The sequence below is a fragment of the Babylonia areolata genome, chromosome 25 (genome assembly GCF_041734735.1).
Source record: "Babylonia areolata isolate BAREFJ2019XMU chromosome 25, ASM4173473v1, whole genome shotgun sequence".
Classification (NCBI taxonomy): Eukaryota; Metazoa; Mollusca; class Gastropoda; order Neogastropoda; family Buccinidae; genus Babylonia; species Babylonia areolata.
Window position 1 is genome coordinate 23964979 of NC_134900.1, and position 19133 is coordinate 23984111.

The following is a 19133-nucleotide window of genomic DNA, read 5'->3' on the forward strand; positions in this document are numbered from 1 at the left end:
GTGTGACTGTTTTCGCCTCTGTTCAGCAACACCCACGTACATGTATTTCTTTAATATAAATAGATAGATAAATGAATAAATAAATAAATGAAAAAAGTGTGTGTGTGTGTGTGTGAGAGAGAGAGAGAGAGAGAGAGAGAGAGAACACACTCAACGCACTCTCAGTGGATTTCTGTTTGAACCATATTGCAGATTGTTGAACTTCTTTGCATTGTGTTGCATTGTCTGTATTGTACTATACTGTATATTACTTTTTGTCTCAACAGATTTCTGTGGGTAAAATTCGGGCTGCTCCCCTCGGTTGAGAACGTGTCGCTACAGTGCAGCACCACATTTTTTTATTTTCTTTTTCCCTCTCTGCAAGTATATTTGTTTCGCTACCAGAGTAAAGCTTTCCACATAACGTTTGCCCGGAGATCACCCTTTTGTTGCCGTGGGTTCTTTTACACGTACCTTTTGCGTACGCTGCACACGAGACCGCAAGACATTGTCTCATCCGAAAGACTAGCACCCAGACCACCACGAGGAGGAGAGACTATGGGAGTCGAACCCGTGGACACTGGCTTCCTAGTCGGGCGCATTTTACCACCAGGCCACCGCTCCTCCCATATACAGCAAAGTCAGTCGGACACGATTTCAGTTATTTGTTTTATTTCGTGCTGGAATTGTTCGACACTTTAACTTGTTCTTCACTGAGAATTGTATGTATGATAGTCAGTCGTGATCGACTATGACCATCAGAACAGCAGAGGAGGTAACTGCTGTCCCAACTATCTGGGATAGAATCTGATTATAATGGAGAGTGTCTTGCCCAAGTTACATCACCACTCTCTCGACCAAAAGGGTTTTAGGACAGTCGGCGTTGGGATGGTTCCCAAAGGCCAACTAGCCCACAAGGCTGCAGCACTAAGAGCCAGTGCAATTTGCCCCCTGGTTTGAGAGTCATAGTCCTTCACAAAAGACTAATGATTTCCCATTGCAATAGTGAAACCATTGATCATACAGCACTCACTTTGCTGTTGGCCCAGCTGTAAACGTTTGTCAGTGTGTGATATAAGCCGAGTGTTCGGCCATGAGAATAAGCTAACATAAGCGAACCCAATAGTTCGTCACGAGCCATGGAAAAGCAACGCTTTTCATGTTGTAACGCTTGCGTGGGGTGCAGCTTACACCTTCATGCCATTCTACGACTGGGGCCTTTAGGTGTATATAGAATCACTTGCAGTCCGTCATTTAAGCAGCCATGCTCCGTCTTCGGAGGAGAGCAATCCCGGAACAAAACAAAACAAAACCAAACCAAAACAAAGTACGAAACAAAGCATCGAGGAAGAAAAATCAAAATCAGAAGCAAAACAAACATCAGATACCTTGAGTGATTTGCCACCTGCATCAAGTCATTTGCCTTTAACCCCTTGATTTCTGCTGACCAAAATGCTCGTCAGTGAAGGGCTGTTGCCTCAGGTGAGATTGAGGTTACAGGTCAGAATGTCGGTCACTATTCTTTATCTGGACCTCTGACTCATTTTGAGTTGCATTACTGTCGTTCAGCAAAAGCTCAGCTGTTTCAAAAGGAGTGGTTCCTGTCCTCCAGATTCAAGCTTTACTGATTCCATCCATTTCACCAAAGTCCAGCAGCTAAGGGGTTAATTCGTAATGATCCCAACAGGGGAATCAGTTTTGAGAACCCTGATCACTATCTTCAAGCTGACAAGTGAATGTTTTGTTTGTCAGGATTGAGGAGGGAATGAAAGCATGAAAAACGTCGTCTTTCGTTTTGGAGTCATTTCACCACGATCACGATCATGATGCATTCGGCTAAGCTCAAGCTAACGTTCTGTTACTCAGTGTTCTCTTCTCGCTCTTCTACAGCTGCGAATCTTTGCAGCTTGAAACCACACGGGATAGAAGGTCGGATGCCTTTGACACCAAATGCCTACAAGTTCCCTGGCATCAAACGGCATGGTTTTGTTTCACTAAAGAGGTCAGAGAGAGATCCCTGCTGCTTCTTGTGTTAACCATCATCTGTAAACGACGTCTCCGATGCTGTGATATGTACTGTGGCTACCCCCCTCTCCCTCCCCCACCCGCACCCCCTACAAAAAAAAATCGCACACCAAGCTATCAACTGGACACCTGCAGGTCGGAGAAAGAAAGAACTGCTTAAGATGAACTGGCGGTAAACAGTGGGGAAGGACCGCAGACTTGTCAACAGACAATGGGGTGACACCAGCAAACAGTGGAGATAGACCTCAGACATGTCCACAGACAATGGGGTGACACCAGCAAACAGTGGAGATAGACCTCAGACTTGTCAACAGACAATGGGGTGACACCAGCAAACAGTGGAGATAGACCTCAGACATGTCCACAGACAATGGGGTGACACCAGCAAACAGTGGAGAAAGACCACAGACATGTCGACAGACGATGGGGTGACACCAGCAAACAGTGGAGAAAGACCACAGACATGTCCACAGACAATGGGGTGACACCAGCAAACAGTCGAGAAAGACCACAGACATGTCGACAGACGATGGGGTGACACCAGCAAACAGTGGAGAAAGACCACAGACATGTCGACAGACGATGGGGTGACACCAGCAAACAGTGGAGATAGACCTCAGACATGTCGACAGACAATGGGGTGAGACCAGCAAACAGTGGAGAGAGACCTCATACTTGAGTACAGACGATGAGATGACACCAGCAAACAGTGGAGAGAGACCTCAGACTTGTGTACAGACGATGGGGTGAGACCAGCAAACAGTGGAGAGAGACCTCAGACTTGTGTACACCAGCAAATTGGCTGAGGACCGCAGAGAATGGAGTGCCTTGACTGCCTGCCTGATGCATTCAACGACGCGGGAGCAATTGAGCCTTAAGTCATGGTGCACTGAGTCTTGTCTGAGTTTGACGCATACTGCCGTGTGCTTCATACTGAGTCTTGTCTGAGTTTGACGCATACTGCCGTGTGCTTTACACTGAGTCTTGTCTGTGTTTGACGCATACTGCCGTGTGCTTTACACTGAGTCTTGTCTGTGTTTGACGCATACTGCCGTGTGCTTCACACTGAGAACAAGACCGGTGGGTCAAGGCAAAATGTCACTGAACTTCTGGATTCCAGTTCGGTGAATGCTCGTCACTTCTAAATGCTTCTCGACTCATTCGACGCCTCGAGTTTCTCAACATGATAATCGACTTGACAGTTTCAATTTCAAAGAGGTGTCAAAGCGTACGGATTGATCCGTACACGCTGCACCACGTCTCATCTGCTGTATGAAAGGAAGATCAGATTCCTGGCTTGACAGCACATTCGTGTATCCAAAACGCTACCCAAGACAGAGAAAGGCGAGACAGGTTATCAAATAATTTCATCTTTAATGTTTCAGAGTCGAGGACGCAGTGTGCATATGGGCAATGTTTTGATATGATTTCAACCATCCCAAACTAAAATACAGTCGTATTGTCAGACATTTAAAACAAATCCAGTTTGCTGCTGGACATTTTACTTACATCAGGCGACAAACCTCCTAACCAAATGTATCTCTATCAAATCGAGACAAGAAAAACTTTATCCAAAAGCATCTTTAAAAAAGATTTGTTGAAGACAAAGCCCCAAACTACCTCGATATGACGCAGTGTAAGTCATAGACTTTGGCGGGGACACTCTCCAAACAGACTATACATCGCGTTTTTATTTTTGATTTGTTTCTTTAATGCCAGAAGCATGAAACCGTGCTGCTTCTTCTTCCACTACTTCTTCTGTCCCAATTTCCCACGACGGTGGGGGCACCACTGATGACTTGGCTGACAGTTCTCTCCATCTCTCCCTGTTCCTCGTCTCTTTCAGATGTTTTCCTCAGTCTCGGGCTGGTCTGTCCATTCTGGGGTATTGTCCTCCCATCTCTTTTTTTCTTTCTGTCTGCCATCGTCATGGGTATATAAACATTCAAATGTCAACGCTAGAGGAGGACATAGTTTCAGATTGAGTCTCGTCCCAATATTTCGGAGGGGGAGGGAGTGGGGGCAGGGGGAGAGGGGAGTAAAAAAAAACAACAACAAAAAACACCCAACCAACCCTCTCAAGCATAAAAAAAAAAAAAAAAATAGAAAGAAAAAAAAGAAGAAAAGTCACTGAAACGTTTCTCGTCGACACGTCACAACAGCAGCGTCGTTCCCATTTCCGTTTCCGCCTCCGTCTCTGTCTCCGTGTTGTGGGGATTCCAAGGACCTAGCGCCACTCCTGTACCACCACCAGCAGCAGCACCACCACCACTACTGCTGCTGCCAACACCAACGCTTCGCTTCCCGAAGAAAGGAATGACCTTGATGCGGGGAGGGTAAGGCGTCCGCCTCATGTAGCGGACTGGCGGGCAGACGTTGTACTTCCGGCCCAGGGGTCCCAGCTCGTTGCAGATGTCTGTGAGCTTGGGCCAGGTGAGGGCGGTGATGATGCTGTAGCGGAAGAAGGAGCGGTGGTGCGACACGTGCATGGTGTTGGACAGGATGCCCACCACCCTCAGGCCCCCGTGGTTGGGATCCTGGATGAACACAGCCGCTCCGGAGTTGCCCACGGCGGCGTCGCACCTGTCAAACATAATTATAATATAACAATTCATAACAATTAGTATTTATATAGCGCTAAATCTTGTGCAGAGACAATTCAAAGCGCGTTCACACCAGTTTGTCACACGCACGCATAATTCTAGACTGAAAAAAACTGAAGACAAGGAAAAGGTAGGGGAGGGAGGCTATCTTGGGAAAAGGTGGGTTTTAAGGCCAGACGTGAAAGAGCTGAGTGTGGAGACCTGACGAAGCGAAAGAGGAAGCTCATTCCAAATGCAAGGTCCAGAGACAGAGAAAGAGCGGCGGCCGACAGTGGAGTGTTTGAATCTGGGTATGCGTAAACAGAGTGGATCCGAAGCCGATCGTAGAGAGCGAGATGGGATGTAGCAGTGAAGGCAGCCACGGAAATAGGAAGGGGCAGATTTGTGAATACATTTATAACATAGAGTGCTGATCTTGTACTTTATTCTGTGTGAGACAGGGAGCCAGTGGAGATGTTGCAAAAGACGAATGATGTGCTCAGATTTTTTTCTTTTCAAACGACAGAAAACAATGACAATTTGGAAACGATGATATCACACAAACAGATGAAATATTTGACTATATCATTCCTTTGGCGACATTTAATTACTTTGGAAACATTTAATTAATAAATGCAGAATAAATAAGATCAAACTATGTATAAAGCACTTCCTAACAGACCTGTGACTGAGAAATATATATAAAGTCGAAAATATGTACACTCGATGGAAATGATGTCCATAGCATTTTCCAGGAAATGGTACCCATACATACAAATGATGGAAGGCAGTGGCGCACAGAATGTTCCTTGATCAGACTGGCTGAAGATTGTGTTACAGGACGCTGCACTTGATTTGTTTGCTCAGATGTCTTGAGGGATGTGGTTGGAGTTTTTTTCATATGTGCCCACAATAATGGGTGAAATGAGAGAGAGAGAGAGAGAGAGAGAGAGAGAGAGAAGGGGGAGGGGAGTGAGGGGGGTGGGTGAGAGAGAAAGACGAGAGGGTGAAAAGACAAGCACGAATGTAACGTGTGTGTGTTTTTTTGTGTGTTTTTTTTTCTTAATTTTTCAGAACTTTTTTTAAATAGTGCGTATGTTTTTTTATGTATTAAACAATGTTGTGTTGTTGTTTTTCTGATTTATAATTTAAATAATACATAATAACTAGTTGTTGTTGTTGTTGTTGTTTAAAGAAAGAAAACAACAACACAACTGTTAATTAGTAGGATGATTGATAAATCAGTGGAGGTAACCGCACGGTATGGCCTGGTGGTAACTCGTCCGCCTAGGAAGCGAGAGAATCTGAGCGCACTGGTTCAAATCCCACAGTCGCCAGTATTTTCTCCCCTTCCACTAGACCTTGAGTGGTGGTCTGGACACTGGTCATTCGGATGAGACCATAAACCGAGGTCCCGTGTGCAGCATGCACTTAGCGCATGTAAAAGGACCCACTGCAACAAAAGGGTTGTCTCCGGCAAAACTATAGATGTAGAAAAACCCACTTCGATAGGAAAACAGATAAGATTGCAGGTAGAAAAAAAACATGGGTGGCGGTCTCAGTGTAGCGACGCGCTCTCCCTTGGGAAAGCAGCTCGAATTTCACACAGAGAAATCTGTTGTGACAAAAGAGTAATACAATACATTGTTGTTGCACCTGTAAAACGACAGGTAAAAAAACAACAACCTTTATTTAGTAGGATGATTAATAGATCAATGGAGGTATTCGTGTGGTATGGCATTCTCTTTATGTTCTTGTTCAAGGTAGCGTCGCAGCTGTAAAACGACAGAAAAACAAAGAAGTGATCAATAGGATGATTTGACCCATTCAAAATTTACAGTCCACCCTGTTCTGGCTTGCGCTCTTCATCTGACACACGCATGTTCGAAAATCCCGCGTTACAGACGCGAGTCCCATGGTTTCTGAACATTTACACACTGAATCCTTGGTTTTTCGAAATCTCTACCACAGAACATCAGACACTGCTCCACTATAAAATCTTTCATGTCTAATCTTGAAACATACTTGTTCAAACAATATCTTAATCTATAGATCATTCTCTCCCCAAGCTGTGTCTTTATGTGTGTGCGTTGCATTTATGTGAGGGTTGGGGTGCTGGGGTGATGTGGGAGGTGTGTGTGAGTCGTCAGTGTTGTTACACTTTTTGATGTTAATCTTTGCGAGTTTGTATCTTGGCTGTGTGAGTCGTGATTTTAGTGAGTTTTGCATTTTAACATTTTATGACGGGAGTGAGTTGGGAGAGCTGTGTGAGTCGTGATTTTAGTGAGTTTCGCATTTTAACATTTTATGACGGGAGTGAGTTGGGAGAGCTGTGTGAATCGTGATTTTAGTGAGTTTTGCAATTTTAACATTTTATGACGGGAGTGAGTTGGGAGAGCTGTGTGAATCGTGATTTTAGTGAGTTTCGCATTTTAACATTTTATGACGGGAGTGAGTTGGGAATGCAGTGTGAGGCGTGAGTGGTGTTACGCTATTTTAGATGGTTCGCGAGTTTGTACCTAATCTTTTTCATAGATTATATTCATGTTTCTCATCTAAAATACGTGTATTATTAAAGGCGCTTAGAGCCGCAGGGTAGGTGTTATATAAATATACATTATTATCATTTTTATTCATAAGTCAATGGAGTTAAGCACGCGGTATGGCCTTCTCCGTACGATGTCTACGGCGCACGGGTGTAAACGGGAATTAGAATCGTTTTTGTTGGCATGTGGAGTGTGGTACCTAATTTGGTGGGACAGCACATCAGTTTACGAAAGTGATAACACGGTATGGCATTTTGCGTTTGTTGGTGCCCGCGGAGGCGTCGCACATGTGTAAACAACAATCAGAACCTTTTTGTTAGAATGTGGAATGTCGAAATTTACTTAATATGATAATTTATGAATTTAGGAAAGTAATAATACGATATGACGTTTCGCTTAATGTGGTTGGTTACGGCGGCGTCGCACCTGATAAAACGACAAGAAAGGGGAATCTATTGATTAAACTTGAATGATCTATATCGGGTGTCCCCCAAAAAGTGAACCGCTTTTTGACAAGTATTTTCTCAGTGATGGAGAAACCGAATTCATTGTAAATGTTCACACAGTAACCTCAGGGTATTATCAACAAGTCTACAAAATATCTAAAAGTTCGAACGCACATTATGCGAGTATTGTCAAATTCAAAACAGCAAGTCAATAAATCCAGTATCAGAGCTGTGAAATATGACCTTCATCATGTTCATGCCAGCTGCCAGGTGTTGGCATCTGTCAGTCAGTGTCAGTCTAAAAATAGCCTGTCTGGGTGTCAAGTCTATTGATTTATTTTATTTTAATTTTTTTTTTATTGTCGTCTGTATCCAAAATCAGTTCTGTCCAAAGTTTCATTTTGGAAGGATCAACCATGATCGTAAAGGAATTCCCAGGCAAGGGGTGGAATCATGTCACTGTAAATAGACTTATCGCTAAAATACGCGCTAGTACGTAGTAGACTTGACACCCAGACAGGCTTGTTTGTCTTGTTTGTTTGTTGTTTTTTTGTTTGTTTGTTGTTGTTTTTTTGTTGTTGTGTGTGTGTGTGTGTGTGTGTGTGTGTGTGTGTGTGTGTGTGTGTTTTCACGTTCTTGTAGTTTATATAAAAAAAATTATGAAATGCTCAGTGAGTGTCAGTCTAAGTCTACTACGTAGTAGCGCGTATTTTAGCGGTAAGTCTATTTACAGTGACATGACTCCACCCCTTACCTGGAAATTCCTTTACGATCCTTCTTCCACCCCAGTCTTTCTCCTTGAAACAGTTTTCAATGTTAACATCAATTTTACTCAAAGGCATGGTTGATCCTTACAAACTGAAACTGTGGACAGAACTGATTTTGGATACAGACGACAATAAAAAACAAAAAAATCAATAGACTTGACACCCAGACAGGCTATTTTTTAGACTGATACTGACTGACAGATGCCAACACCTGGCAGCTGGCATGAACATGATGAAGGTATTATGCAGACTTGTTCATGATACCCTAAGGTTACTGTGTGAAAATGTTCAATGAATTCGGTTTCTCTGTCACTGAGAAAACACTAGTCAAAAAGCGGTTAACTTTTTGGGGGGGACACCCGATATATTCCAGGAGGGACTGATGAAATGTTAAATGTCCCCAGACCTTTAATGGCCATCGCGGCAGTGAGCTGCCATCCACTGTGTCAATGGCTGGGCATAGGAAGGCGGAGCCCAGTCCTCTCCGTGGTATGAGACTGACGTAGACAGAGCTTACCAAAGGTCTAATAGCATTTTACAGCCCCCCTGACGATGCAGTGCAATGCAATGCAATACGTTTCAACACACTTCAATAGTACAACACAACATAACACAACACTATACACTGCAACACATGTTCAACCATGTCTGTGAGGATACGTGTGTGTGTTTGAGAGAGAGAGAGAGAGAGAGAGAGAGAGAGAGAGAGAGAGAGAGAGAGAGAGAGAGAGAGAGGCGGAAAACGAAATCTTATTTTAAGAGGGAATAGGTATAGTTTGCATTTTTACATCGGGCCCTCTGGGGAGAAACTGGAAATATATTTTTTTAGATAATGTATTTTTTTTATGATATTTCGTCATAACACAAAGGACATTTAGAAGAAAAGAAGAAAGAAAATAAGAATAAATATGAATGCGAGCATTTCATAATTTTTTACACAAGCTACAAGAACGTGAAAACACACACACACACACACACACACACACACACACACACACACACACACACACAAGCAAGTAAATTATTCACGATAATAAAACAAAACAAAACAACAACAAACAAACAAACAATCACGATTTAATGTAAATATGAATACAGAACAGGCAAAACGGTAACAGCAAGTAGGCAAAACAGGACAAAGACTCAAACTCTCACGAAACATTTCATGGTTAGCGGCATCATCAAGGAGTAGGTGAATGGGGAAAATAATAGGAGACTGGGACCAGCTTCCCTCTGTTGACAGGTCGGGGGAGGTGAAACAGACGGCAGGAATGAAGACAGTCCCCATCCTTGACGGAGTGACAAACAGTGCGTGTGGGTGGTGTGGGAAGACGTGTGGGAGTGGTCGGTGATCAGTTTCTTTCTTTCTTTCCTTCAGTCATTCATTTTCTTTCTTTCTTTCCTTCAGTCATTCATGTTCTTTCTTTCTTTCCTTCAGTCATTCATTTTCTTTCTTTCTTTTATTTCCTTTCTGTTTTCTTTCTGTCTTTGTTTTCTTGTTCGCTGTCTGCTTTCATCATTTTCTTTTCATTTTTCTTTCTTTTTCTTTCTTTTTTCTGTCCTTAAATAAAAAACAAACAAACAAACAAACAAAAAAACCCAACTGCCTGATTGCTTTGATTACATTCTTTCGTTTCTTTGTTGTTGTTTTTTTTTTCCTTTCCTTCTTTCTTTCCTTTTCATTTCTTTCTTTTTTCTGTCTGTCTGTCTGTCAGTCTTTCTCTTTCGTTCTTTTTGACTCACTTGTGTAAACAAAGTGAGTCTATGTTTTAACCCGGTGTTCGGTTGTCTGTGTGTGTGTGTGTGTGTGTGTGTGTCCGTGGTAAACTTTAACATGGCCATTTTCTCTGCAAATACTTTGTCAGTTGACACCAAATTTGGCAGAAAAATAGGAAAAATTCAGTTCTTTCCAGTCATCTTGTTTAAAACAATATTGCACCTCTGGGATAGGCACAAACAAATAAAAAAAGAAGCCAAATTATATGCAAACTGAATTTACTGTTATATTTATTTTTCTCTCTCTATACTTGGTACTTTGATCTGATGTTCTGACACAACAACAACAGCAGTCATTTTTACCATTTTTTGTTCAAACAGGAACTTCTTTTGCTAAGCATGGAAGTTATATTTCTGGTGCATGTCTTTGGTGCTGATAGTAAAAAAGGGAAATTAATCTGTAATTAATGCTAAGGGGGTTAATTTGCTTAAAAGTGATCTTTCTCATCTTAAACATTACATTCTGAAATTATACTCAGTACATAAAAAGCTTGTGTGTTTTACTCTCAGTGTACAGGGCTTTCACTATGTTCATTCACCCAAGTGGTCTTTTTCGGAAAATACTAAAATCAATACTACGAGTGGACATATAGATCTATTGGCTGAGCCCTGAAGGTCATGGGCAAAAATCAATTGCGTACACACATTTATGCATATTCAAAGCGCGTGCTCATATTCCTCGCGAACGAAGGACGCCATTTTGTTCAAGTTCAGGTTGTTGACCTGCCCGTTCAATCCTATATTCAATCAACAATACACGATAACATGTGATGGAAAGTTGGAGAAGGAGACCGTTAAATATTTATTCTGAGAAAGATTTGTGAACGCCTCATCACTTACTGGATTATGCCCCAAACTGCCATAAAAATATCAACAAAATCAGTCGGAATTCACAGTTAAAAATAATAAACCATGAGAGTTAATACTCTTGATGAAACGTAAAAATTTTCAGTCTTGACTTTTCTCAAAATGAAGTCCTTTTCACTTTATACGACGTTTAGAAGTACTTGTACTTGGCTCTACATGTTATTAGTTTAACAAAATACTAAATTTTCACATCAACTTTAAAACTATAAAACTAGAATGAACATAAAAGAGAAATTGAATCGACCGTGTCATACTACATTCCCGGCGGGTGTAACTAAACTTGTACATCTATCTAGATCCAGAGAAAACGGCTAAATGTTGCAGTGTGATTGCGGCGATAGCCACGTCTCCTTTATCGCGGACTTAAAAAGAATTTTTAATTGCCCTTAAAGATTAATATGATTTAAACAGCGTTCTCACTGCGAATACCGCAATTGATTTATCGCCCTTAAAAAAGCATGTTTAAATGTTAAATTTTAGAACGTCAGTTAAGGAGCCATGATAGTGTAATGGGTAAGACAGTTTCTTCTCACCCGAAAACGCGGGATTCAAATCTGCCGTCAGGGCTTTTTTTTTTTCCCTCTTCTTTTCTTTCTTTTTTTTTTTTTTTTTTAACCCGAAGCTTTATAATAACAAATACAGAACACATTTTAACGATTAGATTTTTTTTAAGCGCATTACAAGTGAGTCTTGAAGGCCTTGCCTCTCTTGTCTTAATTTTCTTTCCTTCTTTCTTTCTTTCTTTCTGTCTTTCTCTCTGTCTCTTTCGTTCTTTTCTTCATTGTTTTCTTTCTTTCTTTCTTTCTTTCTGTCTGTCTGTCTGTCTTTCTCTTTCGTTCTTTTCTTCATTTTCTTTCCTTCTTTCTTTCTTTCCTTCTTTCTTTGTTTTAGTGTTCGTCTTTTCTTTCTTTTTTCTATTCTCCACAGTGCTTGGAATGTGAAACTAACTATCTATCTATCTATCTGTCTGTCTGTCTGTCTATCTATCTATATATCTATCTGTCCGTCTGTCTATCTGTCTGTCTATCTATCCATCTATCTTTCTTTCTTTCTTTCCCTTCCTTCATTCTTTCTGTCTGTCTTTCTCTTTCATTCTTCATTTCTTTCTTTATTTCTTTCTGTCTTTCTTTTTCTGTCTTTTTTTTTACTTTTACTTTAGTTCTTTTCTTCTTTCTTTCTTTATTTCTTTCTGTCTTTCTTTCTTTCTCTCCTTCTTTCTTTCTGTCTGTCTTTCTCTTTCGTTCTTTTCTTCATTTTCTTTCCCTCTTTCTTTCTTTCTGTCTGTCTTTTTTTCTCTTTCGTTCTTTTCTCTATTTTTTTCTTTCCTTCTTTCTTTCCTTCTGTCTGTCTTTCTGACTGAGTTGTTCACGGGTCGGGGGAGGTGAAACAGACTGCAGGAATGAAGGCAGTCTCCATCCTTGACGGAGTGAGAAACAGTGTGCGTGGGTGGTGTGGGAAGACGTGTGGGAGTGGTCGGTGATCGGTTTCTTTCTTTTTTTCTTTCTTTTCAACTGTCTGATTGCTTTGACCACTTTCTTTTATTTTGTTTTTTTTCCTTTCCTTTCTTTCTTTTTCCTATTTTCTTTAAAACTCACCGGTTGTTCTAATCACAGTCTCACGCTTCTTTCTTTCTTTCTTTCTGTTGTCTTTGTTCTTTCTTCTTCTTTTTTTTTTTTTTTTTTTAATGTCTGTTATAAGAAGAATGACTTCAGTCGCACTTTTGACTGTGTCATTGGTGTTTCATTTTTTTTTCTTTCTTTCCTTCTTTCTTTCTTTCCTTCTTTCTTTCTTTATTTTGTTCTTTCGTTTTCACTTCTGTCTTTTTTTTTTTGTCTGTCTTTAAGATCAGCGACTTTATCCGCACTTTTGACTGTGTCCTTGGTGTTTCATTTCTTTCTTTCTTTCTTTCCTTCTTTCTTTCTTTTATTCTTTCCTTTTCACTTCTGTCTTTATTATTTTTTGTCTGTCTTTAAGATGAGTGACTTTATCCGCACTTTTGACTGTGTCACTGGTATTTTCTTTCTTTCTTTCTTTCTTTTCTTTCTTTCTGTTGTCTTTCTTTCTTCTTTCTGTTATCTTTGTTCTTTCCTTTTTCTTTCTTTCTTTTTTCCGTCTGCTTTAAGATGAATGACTTCAGCCGCACTTTTGACTATGTCCTTGGTGTTTAATTTCGTTCTTTCTTTCTTTCTTTCATTTCTTTCTTTTCTTTCTTTCTTTCATTTCTTTCTTTCTTTCATTTCTTTCTTCCTTTCTTTCTTTCTTTATTTCATTTCTTTCTTCCTTTCTTTCTTTCATTTCTTTCTTCCTTCCTTTCTTTCTTTCTTTTCTTTCTTCCTTCCTTTCTTTCTTTCTTTATTTCATTTCTTTCTTTCTTTCTTTTCTTTCTTTATTTCATTTCATTCATTTCTTTCTTCCTTCCTTTCTTTCTTTCTTTATTTCATTTCTTTCATTTCTTTCTTTCTTTCTTTTCTTTCCTTCTTTCTTTCTTTCATTTCTTCATTTCGTTCTTTCTTTCTTTCATTTCTTTCTTTCTTTTCTTTCTTTCTTTCTTTCTTTTCTTTCCTTCTTTCTTTCTTTCATTTCTTTCATTTCGTTCTTTCTTTCATTTCTTTCTTTCTTTCATTTCTTTCTTTCTTTCCCTTCATTTCTTTCTTTCTTTCTTTCTTTTCGTTCTTTCTTTCTTTCTTTCTTTCATTTCTTTCATTTCGTTCTTTCTTTCTTTCTTTCTGTGTAGTGTGTTTTATTCTCTTCTATTTGGTTTCTTGCTTCTTCTTTTTTTTTTTATAATCTTTTTATTTTATTTTAAATTAAAAAAAAACAAAAAACTACCTGTTATTCTTCCCTTTTCTCTCAGTCAGTCCCTTCTTCGTTGATGTTCTGTCTGTCATTCTGGTATTAATTTTCTGTTTTGTTTTGTTGTTTTTGTTTTTTTGTTTTTGTTTTGTTTTTGTTTTTTGTTTTTTGGGGGCTTGGGGGTGGGGGTGGGGGGTTGTTTTTGTTTTGTTTCTTGTTGTTTTTTTAATTGAATCAATTTTTCTTCTAAGAAACGGTGCATTTTTACCTCTATGTGCAATTTGTAATTTGGCATTTTTGTTATTTGGCACCTAGGAAATGCGAAACGCCCATTTCCAGTATTATTTATTTTTTTGTAGCTGTTTACATCTAACCTTGATGTGTATTTCTTATTTACATTACAATCTAATCAAAATTACATTTAGAATTTGAGATATGTGTTGTGTTTTTGTACATAAACAGCAAAAGCAAATCGTGGATTAAAGTGCTTTTCACCGCACTACACTACACCATACCACACCAGACCACGCATCACAGCACATCTCATCACACCACACCGCAACGCAACGCAATAAAGGATCCCAGACCCTCCCAAAATACAATACAATACAATACAATACAATGCAATACAATGCAATACAATACAATACAATACAATACAATGCAATACAATGCAATACAATATAATGCAATGCAATGCAATATAATGCGTTGCAATGCAATATAATGCAATGCAATAGAAAAGAATGCAATACAATACTGTTCTGTATAATACGGTACGATACAATGCATAGCATCGCAGTGCATTACAATACAACACAAAACAACACAATATAGGACAGAAGACCCTCCCACGCTACACTACAGCACAAGATACTACGCAATAACACAAGACAAGACAAGACAAAACAATTTAGGACAAGACAACACAAGACAAGACAGGATAGGGTACGACAACACAAATCAGATGCCACAAGACAAGACAAATAGGATGCGACAAGACAAGACAAGATACATGACAAGACAACACAAGACAAGACAAGATACAAGACAACACAAGACAAGGCAAGATAGGATACAACACAAGACAAGATTCAAGACAACACAACACAAGACAAGACAAGACAAGATAGGATACAACACAAGACAAGATACAAGACAAGACAACACAAGATAGGATACAACACAAGACAAGATACAAGACAAGACAACACAAGACAAGATAGGATACAACACAAGACAAGATAGGATACAAGACAAAACAAGATAAGATACAAAACAAGACAAGACAAGATAGGATACGACAACACAAGACGCAACGCGACAAGAGGAAAAGACCAGAGAAGACTACACAAGACAAGACAAGATAAGAAACAAGACAACACAACACAACACAACACAAATAGGATACGACAACACAAGACGAGACACGACAAGACAGGATACGACAGGACAAGACAAGACAAGAGGAAAAGACCAGAGAAGACAACACAAGACCAGACCAGACAGGATGAGACAAGACCAGACAATACAAGACAACACAAGACAAGACGCGACAAGACACGACGCGACAAGACAAGACAAGACAACACAATATGCGCCTCTACGCGACAAAGCAAGACAAGACGCGACACAAAACAAGACAATACAAGACAAGACAATACACGACAAGACAATACACGACACGACGAGACAAGATAAGACAAGACACAACACAAGACGCGACACAAGACAATACACAAGACAAGATAATAGACAAGACAAGACAAGACCCGTCACAAGACAAGACGCGACAACAAAAGACAATACAAGACAATACACAACAAGACAAGACAAGACGCGACACAAGACAAGACGCGACAACACAAGACAATACACGACAAGACAAGACGCGACACAAGACAAGACAACACTTGACGCGACACTACATGACAAGACACGACAAGACAAGACATGAGACAACACAAGACAAGACACGACAACACATGACGCGACACTACATGACAACACAACACCAGACAAGACACGACAAGACAAGACGCAGCACAGGACAATATAGGACACGACAACACAAGACAAGGCAAGAGGACAAGACTAGACAAGACAGGACAAGGCCAGACAAGACAGGATACGACAAGACCAGACCAGCCCCCAGCTCTTCCGGGACCCACCTGGTGAGGATGAGGTTCCCGTCCCACAGCGCCATGTGCTGGGAGGCCAGACACACGGACCGCCACAGCTGCTGGTCGTCCTGGGGGAACGCCAGGAAGTGGAAGTCCATCTGCAGCACGGCGGGGCGGGGCACGGCCAGGGGAAGGAACTTGGTTCGACCCGTCACGGCCAGCTTGAGGCGGACCACGGCGTAGTCATACACCGCCCTCCGCCCGTTCTGCCTGCCCCGCCCTTTGGACCGGTTCTCCCTCAGCCAGCCTGTCGGGATGGTGATTTTCTGGGCGTAGTAGTCCTTGAAGCCCATCGTGTCCGGGATCTCGATCTTCAGCTTCTCCAGGTTGTTGCGGAAGCCCAGGCCGTTGTGGACGCAGTGCGCGGCGGTGAGCACGTGCCGGGGCGTGACGAGAGTGCCCGTGCAGCCCGTGGAGAGGCGCGCAATGTTGGAGAAAGGGAACTTGCGCATCTGGGGCAGGAAGACCCTCAGGCGATCATCGCGCCCGTAGACGAAGACCTTCTTGTGAAGGGGGACCCTGAATCGCTTTGAGACAGGGAGAGCGGGTGGCGTGTTGTCTTCATCAACAGTCCGTCTGTCTGTCCCGTGGTATGGCTGGTGGGGATTATGCTCGTCGGGACTGTAGCTGCTGAAGTCCTGTTCCAAGGGAGTCCTGAATCGTTCTGAGACAGTCGCCTCGGTATCGTCTTCCTCGGTCCTTCTGTCTGGCTCATAATATGGCGGGCGGGGTGTGTGCTGCATGCTCGGTCTCAGCCAAGACCACGTCTGTTTGCTTGCCATTGGTAGTGATCGTCCGGGGGAAATGTCATAGCCCGTGTCAGGGTCTTTCAACACATGTGCGTTTTCTGTGCTGGGTTCTGAGATTAATTCAGAGTCGGTGTCATCATCATCATCATCATCATCATCATCTTTGCTGTTGTCATATCTCGTCAGCCATGTTGATTTGCTGTTGTCAGTGGACACTGTTTGAAGCGCTTCCTTCAGGTTCATGACTGAAATCCACAGTTTTGATTTCGGCATGGTTCTGGGGTCAAAGTCTTTGTTTTGTACCACCGATTTATCCACGTGTTTTGACGTCCGCTCAAATGAAAGCTCGGGTCTTCCGTATAAATCTAAATGTGTGTTCAAAGACACTAACCAAGGTGTATTGAAGATACTTACATCTGAATGTTGGGATTGTTTTTCCAAAGTCCGTTGGAAGGGAAGTCGTGAATCCCGTGAAAAATTCTCCAGAACATCAGTTTTACGTACATCAGTTCTTCTCCTCATCTTAAGCAAGCTACGAGACTGATTTCTCACGTACTTTTTCAAGGCATTGTCACTGTCCCCCAACGAGTTGTTAGGAGGAGAATGGTGAAGAATTGTCCGAAAACGAGCGGCTATGTCCTTCAAGCGTTCGTTGCGAACGTTATCACTGAAAAGGGGGGCGGGACTCCCCAGTAATCCCAGTGTGACCTGCTGAGCGCTCGCGTTCACTGGCCGCTGCTCAGTGTTCTGTCGGAGCTCAGCACGCACGTGCGTTGTGTGGGGATAGCTGAGTACGTCATCAAGATGACGTAAACTGGGTGACGAAGCAGCAGGACGCTGAGCCTGGGAAGTGGTCATCAGAAAAGTGCCGGAAGGAGAGAGCAAAGACAACAGCACAAGAATCCGAAAGGGGCAAACCGGCGCCATGGTGATGGTTGCCATGGGAAACAGGAGTGAGTGGAGGGTGTCAGTGAGGCTGGATGGGTTAGGAGAAGGAGGAGGAGAAGAAGAAAAGGAAGAAAGGTGGGGGGGGGGTGGTGGTTATCTGAAGTCTGGTGGGCAGAGCTGGAAGAGTAGCGTACCTTGCTGACTTCCGGTCGTCATGCTTGATCGGTCAGGATGATGTCATCACAGGCCGCGTCTCACCTGCAACCCAGAATGGTCAGCAGTGTTCGTTAAACAGCTCCCTGTATCTCTCTTCTAAGCTCACTTAGCATTCTAAATCACTGCACCTATTTTACCGGCAAGTTTTGTGCATGTATGAAACGATGTTACCATTCGTGGATGTTGTCACCCATTTTCAGTGGATTTGAACTCTTATCTTGTATGTTATTTTACTCATTTTGATGCGGATTCAGTCACTAAACCAAAGTGCCACCATCTTTCTTTTTCTGTTTTTCATCCCACTAACCATGGAAATGTAACTAACAGGTGCAATCAGTTAGGATGCTAAAATTGGACATTACCGAACTGTTTCTTTTTAGTGTTTTTTCAGCGACGTTGGAATGGTAGCTGGTCCACCTCGGAATCTGTGCGTACGGGATCGCACGTAAAAGAACTCACAGCAACAAGAGAGCTGCTTCTGACAAAGTTTCATAGTAAAATACATTCTAACACACACACACACACACACACACACACACACACACACACACACACACACACACACACACACACACACACACAACACAACCCACAGACTCACAACACAACACACACAACATAACACACACACACACACACACACACACACACACACACACACACACACACACAACACAACACACAAACAACACAACACACACACACACATACAACACAACACACACACTCACAACATAACACACACAACATAACACACACATACACACCACAACACACACACACACACACACAACACACAACACACAACACACACACACACACACACACACACACACGCACACAACACAACACAACACAATGCAACACAACACACACACCACACCACACCACACTAAACACACACACACACACCAAACACACAGACACACACACACACACACACACACACACACACACACACACACACACACACACCAACGCGTGAATGCCACAACAGCAAACGGAAAAAAAAAGAAAAACCAACCAACATAGGCAGACGATGAAGGTGAAACATAAAACTGAACAGTTAACCCCTTAATTGCAGTGGACACGTACGCTGTTCAATAGAGGTCTGTCGTCTCACTTGATAAAACCGAGCTTTCATGTCTGGACGCCTGTCATCATTTTTTTTTATCAAGCTTTGTTCTCTGGGGGTTGCATCATTTGTGTTCGGCAAAATCAATTACGAAACTTTAAAGTCACACAAACAGTATTGACTGCGCTTTTGATTGATGCCAAATGGATCTCATTTCACCACAGTTCAACAGTTAAGGGGT

The 19133-nt window shown here is 41.8% G+C and overlaps 1 protein-coding gene across 1 annotated transcript; it reads right to left on the reverse strand.

Moving 5' to 3' along the window:
• Positions 1-4002: 4002 nt before the first annotated feature.
• Positions 4003-16986, reverse strand: LOC143299567 (uncharacterized). Its single transcript, XM_076612850.1, has 2 exons — positions 15953-16986; positions 4003-4587 (listed from the first exon to the last, which is right to left on the reverse strand). Exons 1-2 carry the CDS (start codon positions 16984-16986, stop codon positions 4158-4160), a joined length of 1464 nt encoding a protein of 487 aa, XP_076468965.1. The 3' UTR covers positions 4003-4157.
• Between the last annotated feature and the right edge of the window lie 2147 nt (positions 16987-19133).

What these genes read in the sequence shown, in the direction of transcription:
- LOC143299567 (XM_076612850.1), bottom strand. Translation starts at nt 16,986, where the DNA reads ATGCCGAAATCAAAACTGTGGATTTCAGTCATGAACCTGAAGGAAGCG. An exon ending in GGGAACCTCATCCTCACCAG is followed by an intron (nt 4,588 to 15,952) that starts GTGGGTCCCGGA and finishes TATGTTTGACAG; the next exon opens with GTGCGACGCCGCCGTGGGCA.